The sequence below is a fragment of the Palaemon carinicauda genome, chromosome 12, assembly GCF_036898095.1.
Source record: "Palaemon carinicauda isolate YSFRI2023 chromosome 12, ASM3689809v2, whole genome shotgun sequence".
Taxonomy (NCBI): Eukaryota; Metazoa; Arthropoda; class Malacostraca; order Decapoda; family Palaemonidae; genus Palaemon; species Palaemon carinicauda.
The window spans coordinates 152,323,978-152,336,554 of NC_090736.1; the positions used below are offsets into that span (position 1 = coordinate 152,323,978).

At 44.6% G+C, this 12,577-nt stretch overlaps 2 protein-coding genes across 2 annotated transcripts; one reads left to right on the forward strand and one right to left on the reverse strand.

Annotated features, from left to right (window-relative positions):
• The first annotated feature begins 7,140 nt into the window (after window positions 1-7,140).
• On the forward strand, window positions 7,141-8,313 carry LOC137651143 (autotransporter adhesin BpaC-like). Its single transcript, XM_068384280.1, has 2 exons — window positions 7,141-7,289; window positions 7,596-8,313. Exons 1-2 carry the CDS (start codon window positions 7,141-7,143, stop codon window positions 8,311-8,313), a joined length of 867 nt encoding a protein of 288 aa, XP_068240381.1.
• A 573-nt stretch (window positions 8,314-8,886) lies between these two features.
• On the reverse strand, window positions 8,887-11,392 carry LOC137651144 (uncharacterized). The gene is made up of 4 exons (XM_068384281.1): window positions 11,228-11,392; window positions 10,435-10,588; window positions 10,017-10,152; window positions 8,887-9,922 (listed from the first exon to the last, which is right to left on the reverse strand). The coding sequence occupies exons 1-4, from the start codon at window positions 11,390-11,392 to the stop codon at window positions 8,887-8,889; spliced, it is 1,491 nt and encodes a 496-aa protein (XP_068240382.1).
• Window positions 11,393-12,577: the final 1,185 nt, after the last annotated feature.

The window sequence follows — 12,577 nt, forward strand, 5'->3', positions numbered from 1 at the left end:
ACAGTGATCTAGAGATCAGTCTGTTGATGCTTTCTTGTTTGCTGACGGTGGTCTGTCAAGGAAAAAGAAACTCCAGAGGAGACAGGGACCAAGGATTCCCCATTTTGATTCCCCTTGGAAGATGGAATCTTTGGGATCTTGAATCCTTCTGTGAAGCCTCTTTCCTCTTTTCCCGGCGGCTATGTTATGCATTTGCAGGGAGAGGAATGGGGCAATGGTGACCTGTCCAAAAAGTTTTATTCCTTTTTACTGCCTATTGCGCGAGTGAGCAGGAGAGTACTGGAGCGCAGGCACACAGGATGATGCTGGTGCTCATTTTCTGCTGAAGCGCAGTTTCCAGTGAATGTGCAGAAGAGCGCTGGATAGCAGGCAAGCGCTGGTGCGCAGGCAAGAGCTGGCGCATTGGATCTGCGAGCACTGGCTCTCTGCCACATTGGATCTGAGACCGCAATTGCGCAGGAGGGCGCAGGAAAGCGCGGAAAAGCGTTGGCGAACAGGCAAGCACTGGCTCTTTGTGAATAGTTGGCGCATTGGCAAGCGCAAGTGGGCAGGAGGGTGCTGGATATGAGAGCGCAGGTGAGCGCTGGCGTGCAGTAAGGCGCTGTGTAATTTTGTGCAGTCTACCTAGAATGCGCCGAAGCTCTAGACTGGTTGCGCAAGGGCGGGTGCATGGGCTCGCGATTGCGTGATGTGTGCATGGGCACACGATTGTGTGGCGTGCACATAAGAGGGCTGGCGCGCGCGGAAGACTATTCGCACACGCGCTGAAGACTATTGGGGCGCGCGCGTAGAAGACTGCAGGTTCGCCCACACGAAAGACTGCTGGTGCGCGTGCCAACAGTTTTCCTTGCCCCCTGCAGCTTCCTTACACCTTCCTGTCGTGAGAATGACCTCCCCATCCTTCCAAGGAGGCATCCGTATGGATCACTACTGATGGTTGTGGTGGTTGCAGGGGAACTATCCGCGCTAGACTCTTGGCTGTGGACCACGGCTTTAATTGTCTGCACGACAAGGCCGGAGTAAACCTTAATTGATCCCTTCGAGCGTTCAATGCGTATTTCATCCAGACTCCTGACGCATCTTTTAAACATGCCTTTAGCACTGGATCTGTCACTGCCGCGAACTGTAGAGAGCCCAAGACTCTTTCCAGTTGGCATCTTGAAATCCTCTTGTAACGGATTAGTCTCCTGACAGACCCCGCTATCTCTCTCCTCTTCTTGGATGGAATGGAGAGGTGGTGTGACTTTAAGTTCCATTGGATTCCCAACCACTGGAACTGTTGAGCTGGAGTGAGACGAGACTTCTTGAAGTTGATCTTGAAGCCTAAGTGTTCCAGAAACTGGACCACTTTTTGAGCTGCCGGCAGACAAGTTATTTTGGATGCTGCCCATACCAACCAATTGTCTAAGTAAGCTACCACTTGAACACCTTCGGTGCGTAGCTGTTGAACGACTGTGTCTGCTAGCTTGGTGAATATCCTTGGGGCAGTGTTCAGTCCTAAGTGCATTGCTCTGAAGACAAACTTCTCCTTCTGTAGTCTCAATCCTAGGTAGGAGGAGAAGAGGCGACTCATTGGGAGATGCCAGTAAGCATCTGCCATGTCTATTAAGACCGTGAACGCCCCTTTTGGCAGAAGGGTCCTTGTGTTGCAAAGTAAGCATCCGGAACTACTTGTTCTCGATGAACTTGTTGAGTGGAGACAAGTCTAGAATGACTCTGAGTTTGTCCGAGTCTTTCTTCGGAACACAAAACAGCCTTCCCTGGAACTTGATGGACTTCGTTTTCCTTATCATCTTCTTGGTCAAGAGTTCTGAGATATATTCTTCTAACAAGGGGGTGAAGTGTTGGAAGAATTCTGGAAAACAGAGTGGAGTTTTGCTCCATTTCCACCCGAGTCCATTCGTAACTAGGCTGTGGGCCCAAGGATCAAAGGTCCAGCGATCCCGAAAATGATGGAGTCTGCCCCCTACCTGAAACCCCTCATTGCTTGAGGGCTCCTGGCCATCGTGCTACAAACATCAGAGTTTCTCAGGACTAAGAAGGCATTGTTTTAGAGATCCCCTTTGCAAAGGGTGAGCTCATTTTTCTTGTTCAGTTAGTTCGCTGACTGGCTAATGCCACAATCGTCAGAGTTTCTCGGGGCTAAGAAGGCAATGTTTTAGAGATCCCCTTTGCAAAGAGTGAGCTCATTTTTCCTTGTTCAATTGGTTCGCTGACTGGCTATGCCTTTTCTTTAGTTTCTGGGTCTCTTCTTTCGTCTTGTGGTATCTGGCCAGGTCTATACTTTTACGGCAGGTCCTTCGGGCCATCGTGCTACATAAGCTCTATAGTTGGTTTACGGTATACCTTTCGAGTTCCCCTTTGCGAAGGGGGAACCTTTTTTCCTGTCGGTACGCTGACAGTTGTGTGATGCCGTATTCTAACCTCTTAGATATTTTGGTGGTTCTTACCTTCTCGAGGTGGGTTTCCCCGTTATTAATATCGAACTTTAACATATTATTGTGTTTTTACAATTGTTTGAAGGCCTAGCCTTTCAGGGTTCTGGCCTATTAACCCGACAGCATTCTCCTTTATAAAGAGTCGTCAGTCTGACGGCAATGCCGCTACTTACGGCTTCATCGTGTCTGACGGCATTTCCTTTTCTAAGGCCTTTGCCCTTCGGGGTTCTGGCCTATTAACCCGGCAGCATTCTTCTTTATAAAGAGAGTTGTCAGACTGTCGGCAATGCCGGTACTCTAACGGCATTCCTTTTCCAGGCCATTTTATAGAGATACATCGCTATGTTATTGATGTGGCCTATACTGCCACACTCTTTTTGTTACGACATGATGTTTGATACAAATTATCGTCGTTTATTTTGCTGCTGTCTTTACCGACACTGTCGTAACTGGCGGAAGCTCTCGCCCAGTCTTGGGTATGATGTATTGTGCCCCTGATTTAGGAATAGCCTTGGGAGTTGACGATGCCGTTACCTATCTGTGCCATTAAGGACGGCATGGATATCATGTTATGATGGCATATGATTTATGAGTACAAACCTCAAGTGCCATAAAGCCCTTACTTCTACGACTTGCGAGGTACCTTTATGCTGGTCAGTTTCGGAGTTCTCTTTTGTGAAAGATTCTCCTTAACTAGACTTTAGATTTAACTATTATATTTTGTTAATTATTTCCATCACTTTATTCAGATCCTTTGAGGACATGGATTGGATTGTGCATCTTACAAGTGGGATTCTATTACAATCCCCCTTGTCAGAATTTGGTTTAAAGAATAGCCTTCTATTCTATCTTTGATTGCTCCAATTATTGATGCGTCAATATATTTTGTAAGGAAAAAAAAAAAAAAAATATATATATATATATATATATATATATATATATATATATATATATATATATATATATATATATATATAGTATATATATATATATATATATATATATATATATATATATACATATATATATATATATATATATATATATATATATATATATATATATATATATATATATATATATATATATATATATATATATATATATACAGTGATACCTCTGGATACGAAAGTTTCTGCTTACGAAAAATTCAGGATACGAAAAGCAATACAAAGATTTTTATGCCCCAGTATACGAAAAAATTTTCTGGATACGAAAAGCTTACGAGATCCCAACTCATCGCCGAGAGTACAGTACCTTTTGTTTCAGGGTATCAACCCTTAATTTAGGTGTATAGGTAACAATACACCTTCACTGATCCAAATGCTTTACATACAGTACCGTAACTTTTATACAGTAGTAAAGAAAATGGACCGTTTTCTTAGGGCTTGGAGGGGATAACTAGGCTATAACTACATTATTGAATAATCTCATGGTGGTTTCTGGAATGGATTAGGCTGTTTTTAATGGTTGGGTTAATTATTGAATGATAGAAATGGCTGCATTGTATGTTTATTACTACAGTTTAGCATGTTTATGAAAGAAAAGGTGATTTTTGAAAGGCTTGGAACGGATTAGGCTATTCACATGTAAAACGCGACTCAGGATACGAAAAAATCAGGATACGAAACCGTATCCTGAACGGATTACTTTCGTATCCTGAGGCATCACTGTATATATATATATATATATATATATATATATATATATATATATATATATATATATATATATATATATATATATATATATATATATATATATATATACGGTATATAAGAAAAAAAATAAGTAGGAAGGCGAAAATTAATGGCAGTCCAAAATAGGCGAGGAGGAAGAGTGGTTACAACCAGTCTCCATCCGAGCCAAAAGTAAAGTGAGCTAAATCACCAGTGTGTGTGGGAGGCAGCAGTAGCAAACTATCCACCCTACCCCCGCTAACTAGCGGTATGGGTAGTTAACCCTCGCTAAATTTTAATGGCTTGTCATTTCAGCTTCGCAGAAAGTAACACACCTAAATAAATAGCATAGGTTTGTATTCCAGTTACGGAACAAAAATAGCGTAGGTTTGTATTCCAGTTACGGATCAAAGCATTTTTACATGATTTTTTGAAGTTTAAACAATATGCATCATGATATCACTTTTAAATTGCAAATAAAATAAGGAAATCCTGATAGAAGGAAAATGGAACGTTTGGATGATGCAAGTGTACCCTAATCAGATAGGAAAAAGGGGCTTACAAATGGTCTAAATGTTAATTCATGTTTACTATGTCCGTCTTAAACAACAGAAATCTTGGTTGAAAATTCAAAATTTGCTGAAAATTTTGTTGGCAGTATAAAGATTTGAGGATTCATATAGTCAGACCCAACATCATGAGGCTCAATACTACACATAAAAGAAACCTTGGTTGAAAATTCAAAATGTGCTGATAATCTTGGTGGCAAAATCCATCAAACACGACTGCAAGAGACACCAAACATTATGTCAGTTCTTGTCAGCAGTTTAAGTCAAGGTGGAGGTTGGTCTACCTGCCATGTGGGCGGGGCTTCCACGCCACCTAGTGACCAATGCTGGTCATACTTCTAATAAAGGTCAATGCTTTGTATGTGAAGGAACAAAAAGATTTTCATTCAAGACTTCAAGAATTTTAAAATGCTTACACTGTATTTTCATCAAGGTTGCTCAAATGCCCTATATATACTTATGGAAAATTAATTTTCTTCATTATGAGTACTGTATTGTACAACCACACCCTACCCTATGTTGTTAACTTGTTCAAAGAAACCTAACAAGAAGCTTTTCAATGCATGTCAGTTTTGTCTCTAAAGTGACTTATCAGTCACTTATACACGTAAAGATTTGTAAGTACGCACTTACAGCCAGATATGTTATAAAAAAAACAGATGCCTATATTAATAACCTTTCACTTTGGGCACTGTACCAAACTGTACTCAGTACTATACAGAAGAATTGTACTGAATAGCATTTGAAAGCATGTTATGATTCAAAACTCTTAAAACTACAGCACTAAAACATGAACCCCTTCTCCCTGAAATATTTTGGGGGGTTAACTGAATTAAAATTTCATGCAAGACTACCGCATAGTAAACCAGAAACGGCACAGTATAAGTTGGTATGCATACTGTACTACCAACTTTCCTTTTCAGCTCTATGCTGTTACATTAAATATTGCAGACTAAATGTATCTAGAGTCACATTTGAATACAGTATACAATATTACAGGCTAGGTGTATCTATGATCACATTTGGATACAGTACACATATTACATGAACACATATACACTAATCTTTCTTAAATTAGATAACAGTTTTAGTTTTAAGATATAAGCATAAACAGTACAGTAGGCTAATACTGTACAGTCAAACAATTTGACTGGCATGAAAAAAATATTGATGAAAAATTTTGTACATGGCAACACTCCCTCCTGGTATAATGCAAAGCTCAACCGAGGGGCTGCCACTAATGTACAGTATAACCTACAGGTACATGCATGTTTCATCTGAATCTCAAATCGTAACTTCCCTTACAAGACAAATTCGGAGATAATTTGTATTTTCTAAAGATACAAACCTTTAGCTATTCAGTATGGGTATTACTTTCGGCAAAGCTGAAAGGACGATCCATTAAAATTTAGCGAGGGTTAACTACCCATCCTGTTATTTAGCTTGCTACCGCTCCCACTCACACACCTGTGATTGAACTCACTTTGCTTGGAGGTAGGACTTCAAGGGGGATAGGGTTGACAGGCAAGTTTGTATAAATAGTTAAAGGTTTGTATCATTAGGAAAAATACAAATTATCTACGAATTTGTCATTTGTTCCGTAACTGGAATATAAACCTATGCTATTTATTAGGGGTGATTCACCCATTAGGAGGGTGGACGTCCTTGCCAATCTGGCTTTTAGGCTTTACCTGGGGACTCTTTATCTTGAGTAGGTTGGTATAAAAAATAAGGAGTCCCTACATCTCACTAAACCTTGCTACACAAGCTGTGTGTTGAGATAAGCGGTGTGAATGTCAAGGAAAAAGTTATTACGAGTCTATGTAAGAAAAACTGTTGTAACCGAGACTTTTCCAATACCACCTCACCATGGGATGGGGACGCAATAGTATTGACACAATACTAGGAGGAGTCCCTACACCTCACTAAACCTTGCTACCCAAGCTGTGTGTTGAGATAAGCGGTGTGACTGTCAAGGTAAAAGTTATTACGAGTCTATGTAAGAAAAACTGTTGTAACCGAGACTTTCCCAATACCACCTCGCCAGGGTATGGGGACACAACAGTATTGACACAAGGGAGCATGGTTTACCTGCAGGAGTTTGAGGTCAGCTTGTGCAGAGAACCCAGGATGCTGCTTTCCCCATGAGAAGGGAGGCTGAAGAAAAGAGCCAGTCATTCCCTTTCATTCACACAGACTAAAACCATGTAACAGTGCCCTCAACCTTCTGTTACTTGTCCAATAAGGAGCTTGAGGTATTCAACCAGCAGTTATGCAGCCACCACAGGACCGATAGAGATCGTATCGAGCTCCTGTGGGTCACATCGTGCAGGTAATGGGCTGTGAAAGTCGTCTGGTGCTTTCACACTCTTGCTTGTAGAACATGCATCATGGAGTAATCTCTTTTGAAGGCCAGGGGCGTAGCTATGCCCCTGACATTGTGAGCCTGGGTTGATGTGTTGGAGGAGGATCTGGATTCAGACTGTAATTGATGACTCTGTGAATCCATGCAGAGATGGTGCTTTGGTAATCCTCCTCTTGTCTCCCCCAGTGCTGACGAAAAACAAAGGCACCCAGTGGTGGGCTGTTGCTGGTCTCTTGAGGTAGTGCTTTAAACTCCTCACTGGGTATAGTAGCAGATGATCTGGATCGTCCGCAGAAGATTCACGCTACGAAGGGCTGGAGAACGGCAAATGTAAAGCAGGGCAATAAATAGACAAACTACAATTCAGAGAACCCTCAGGGGAGGACGTCACCTGTGAACGGGAAAAGTGACCTCCCAGAGAAGCATGAACATGACTCTGACCTTGCTTCCCCTCCGCAAGCTGAGTGAACTCTAGAGGAAGGGGAGTGCAGTCTTAGGCAGCAGAAGCTACAACAAACGACATTGGAGAAGTTGAACCCGGCAGAACATCGCTGGCGAGAGAAGATACGGAAAGCGACATAGGAGAAGTTGGGCCTGGCAGAACATCGCTGGCAGCAGAAGCTAAGGCAAGCGATATTGGAGAAGTTGGGCCCGGCAGAACATTGCTGGCAACAGAAGATACGGAAAGCGACATTGGAGAAGTTGGGCCTGGCAGAACATCGCTGGCAGCAGAAGCTAAGGCAAGCGATATTGGAGAAGTTGGGCACGGCAGAACATTGCTGGCAACAGAAGATACGGAAAGCGACATTGGAGAAGTTGGGCCTGGCAGAACATCGCTGGCAGCAGAAGCTAAGGCAAGCGATATTGGAGAAGTTGGGCCTGGCAGAACATCGCTGGCAGCAGAAGCTAAGGCAAGCGATATTGGAGAAGTTGGGCCCGGCAGAACATTGCTGGCAACAGAAGATACGGAAAGCGACATTGGAGAAGTTGGGCCTGGCAGAACATCACTGGCAGCAGAAGCTAAGGCAAGCGATATTGGAGAAGTTGGGCCTGGCAGAACATCGCTGGCAGCAGAAGCTAAGGCAAGCGACATAGGAGAAGTTGGGCCCGGCAGAACATTGCTGGCAACAGAAGATACGGAAAGCGACATTGGAGAAGTTGGGCCTGGCAGAACATCGCTGGCAGCAGAAGCTAAGGCAAGCGATATTGGAGAAGTTGGGCCCGGCAGAACATCGCGGGCAGCTACACAAGCTGTGTGTTGAGATAAGCAGTGTGACTGTCAAGGTAAAAGTTATTACTAGTCTATGTAAGAAAAAATTTTGTGACCGAGACTTTCCCAATACCACCTCACCAGGGGATGGGGACGCAACAGTATTAACACAATACTAGGTACACAAGGGAGCATGGTTTACCTGCAGGGGTTTGAGGTCAGCTTGTGCAGAGAACCCAGGATGCTGCTTTCCCCATGAGAAGGGAGGCTGAAGAAAAGAGCCAGTCATTCCTTTTCATTCATGCAGACTAAAACCAGGTAACAGTGCCCTCAACCTACTGCTACTTGTCCAATAAGGAGCTTGAGGTATTCAACCAGCGGTTATGCAGCCACCAAAGGACCGATAGAGATCGTATTGAACTCCTGTGGGTCATGTCGTGCAGGTAATGGGCTGTGAAAATCGTCTGGTGCTTTCATACCTTTGCTTGTAGAACATGCATCACGGAGTAATCTCTTTTGAAGGCCAGGGACGGGAAAAGTGACCTCCCAGAGAAGCATGAACATGGCTCTGACCTTGCTTCCCCTCCGCAAACTGAGCAAACTCTAAAGAAGGGGAAGTGCAGTCTTAGGCAGCAGAAGCTACAACAAGCGACATTGGAGAAGTCGGGCCCGGCAGAACATTACTGGCAACAGAAGATACCGCAAGCAACATTGGAGAAGTTGGGCCCGGCAGAACATCGCTAGCAGAAGAAGTTACTTCAAGCGACATTTGAGAAGTTGGGCCCGGCAGAACATCGTTGGCAGCAGAAGCTACGGCAAGCGACATTGGAGAAGTTGGGCGTGGCCTCACATGACTAGCAGCAGAAGCTACAGATAGCGACATTGGAGAAGTTGGGCGTGGCAGCACATGACTAGCAGCAGAAGCTACAGATAGCGACATTGGAGAAGTTGGGCCCGGCAGAACATCGCTAGCAGAAGAAGTTACTTCAAGCAACATTTGAGAAGTTGGGCCCGGCAGAACATCGTTGGCAGCAGAAGTTACGGCAAGCGACATTGGAGAAGTTGGGCGTGGCAGCACATGGCTAGCAGCAGAAGCTACAGATAGCGACATCGGAGAAGTTGGGCGTGGCAGCACATGGCTAGCAGCAGAAGCTACAGATAGCGACATCGGAGAAGTTGGGCGGCGTGGCAGCACATGGCTAGCAGCAGAAGCTACAGATAGCGACATCGGAGAAGTTGGGCGGCGTGGCAGCACATGGCTAGCAGCAGAAGCTACAGATAGCGACATCGGAGAAGTTGGGCGGCGTGGCAGCACATGGCTAGCAGCAGAAGCTACAGATAGCGACATCGGAGAAGTTGGGCGTGGCAGAACATGGCTAGCAGCAGAAGCTACAGAAAGCGACATTGGAGAAGTTGGGCCCGGAAGAACATGGTTGGCAGCAGAAGATACGGCAAGTGACATTGGAGAAGTTGGGCCAGGCAGAACATGACTGGCAGCAGAAGTTACGACAAGCGACATTGGAGAAGTTCGGCCCGGCATAACATGGCTGGCAGCAGAAGATACGGCAAGTGACATTGGAGACGTTCGGCCCGGCAGAACATGGCTGGCAGCAGAAGATACGGCAAGTGACATTGGAGAAGTTGGGCCAGGCAGAACATGGCTGGCAGCAGAAGATATGGCAAGTGACATTGGAGAAGTTGGGCCAGGCAGAACATGGCTGGCAGCAGAAGCAGGGAACTCCTTCGGCACTAAACCTTCTGCGCTCCTCGGCGGGGGTTCCAACTCCACCTCCGAAGAAGCCGGTGTTTACTTCCTTTCGGCTCCTAAGTGGAGCCGCTCCACAAGGAGTTCCTTCAATGGAGGACCAGCAACACCCAGCGAAGGCCAAATCTGCAAAAGTTGAAATGAGAAGGATCAACCCAGAGGGAAATGGCGGCACCTCTTCGCTAGGGGAAGCGAGTGTTCTTTGAACCTTGGGTTGTCTGGAGTTAATCAGTCAACACTACTGTTGGAATGGTCCCCAGAGGAAACCAAGCAACAAGGAGCTTCAGGAAGAGATCAAAGTGGTGTTAAGGTGTTAAAGAGGAAGTCCGAGGTTTATTCAACTTCGAAGAAGACCCTGAAGAAGTGTCCCTCTTAGACTTCTTACGCTGCCATCCAAATCTCTCTCACTGGGAGGAAGACCACACTCAGCATTTCTCGCAAGTGTCTTGCTGCATACAAGGCTGTCCTCTGCAGGCCGGAAACGAGTGAGGGTTGGTTCGACCGAGGACATGAAGGAGCCGCATGCGCGACCCTGAGGTCCTGCACACGTCTGCATGATGACCTAAGAAAAAAAGTCACAACTGAAGAGAAAAGCAAAACACAATTAGTCAAATGGCAGTCAGAATTGGGAGGCGGAGAGAGATGTCTGCTTTCGGCCGAACATAAAGAAAAAGTGGTGAGACAACACCAGTGTGTGTGTGTGTGTGTGTGTGTGTGTGTGTGTGTGTGTGTGAGTGGGGAAGTCGGCGATCCCCCTAACCCAGGCTAAATAGCAGTGGGGTAGCTAAATATCGCTAAAAGTCTTATGACCAGTCTTCCAGCTTTGCCAAAAGTATTTCTCTAATAAAGAGCGAAATGTTTTGTATTTAGTATCAGAATAAACTCTGCAGGCCAAATACGAGTGAGGGTTGGTCTCAACCGAGGACATCAAGGTGCCGCATGTGCACCCCTAAGGTCCTGGACACGTCCGCAAGACAATCTAATAAGAATGAAAATCACACCTGAAAACAAAAAAAGCAAAACAGATTTAGTCAAATGGCAGTCAGAATTGGGAGGTTTAGAGAGGCAATGTCCGCTCTTGGCCGAGCCAAAAGAAAAAAGTGGCGAGACAACACCAGTGTGTGTGTGAGCAGGGTAGTTGGCTATTCCCGAACCCACGCTAACTATCAGTGGAGTGGTTACACCCACCTATAAGCCTTACGACTAGTCTTCCAGCTTTACCGAAAGTATTTCCCTCATAAAGAGCGAAAGAGTCTGTATTTAGTGTTGGACGAACTCTGCAGGCCAGAGACGAGCGAGGTTTGGTCTTGACCGATGACATAAAGGCGCCACATGTGCGCTCCTCAGGTCCTGGACACGTCTGCATGATGACCTAAGAAAAAAGTCAAACTGAAAACAAATAGGTAAAACCCTTAGTCAAATGACAGTCGGAATTGAGAGGCGAGAGAGAAAATGTCCGGACTCCGCTGAGCCAAAAGAAAGAGTGGCGAGACAACACCGGTATGAGTGAGTGGGGTAGCCGGCTATTCACCTGCACCTCCGGTAACTAACGGTGGGGTAGCTGAACCTCCATAAAAGTCTTCCAGCTTCGCCGAAAGTATATCCCTAATAGAGAGCAAAAGGGTCTGTAAAGTATTTAGTGTCGGACGAACTCTCCAGGCCAGAGACGAGTGAGGGTCGGTCTTGACTGAGGATATGAAGGTGCCACAGGTATGCCCCTAAGGTCCTGGACATGTCCGCATGATAACCTAAGAAAAAAAAAATCACGCCCCTCGGGTCCTGGAGACATCCGTATCACAACCTAAGACGAAAAGTCCCACCTGAAAAGAGAAAAGCAAAACAGAATTACTCAAATAACAGTCAGAATTGGAAGTTGGCTGAATAAGTATGTTACAAATCGGTAAACCAGGGTAGCCATTACTCATTAGAGGAAGATGTTATTACATTGAATGCCCTTAGCAATTTCTTTTGGACAAGAGACCGATCGGTAAAGACTGATCGCACACAACTACTTCCGAAACGTATCTTCAATCTATTATTAGACAGGCAACATATGCATAAGTTCCTTTATGGGCCCATAACACAAACCAGGGAGGCAAAAAAATATACAGGCATAGCGCGAATTATTGGTTGTGTTCGGAACTTGGTTGGAGAACGTTCATAACCGAGATATTCTCCTTCCTATGAATGACGAAAACGTTTGTATTTCTTCGTCTCCCAACAGCAAAACTGGTGTAAGTTTCGAAAGTCCCCTTCCAGAAAACATATTCGCTTATACAGTATGAAATTTTTGGCTTCGGTACTTTTTAAAAACTAAGACCCCAATTGGAAGTTAGGAAGAAACTGCCTGGGATGAAGGTAGACCACATATCCAGTATGTCTGGTTATGGGAAAGAAGAAGAGTAATGCATACCTGGTTTCCCGTAAGGAATATAGCCATCAACAATAATGATTTATTAGAATAGAGTTCTAATTGTAAGATGGTCTATAGATTGTTTGCTCGCATATGCGCATGTCCGTCTGTGGACGTACATGCTTAACCTCTTTGCCT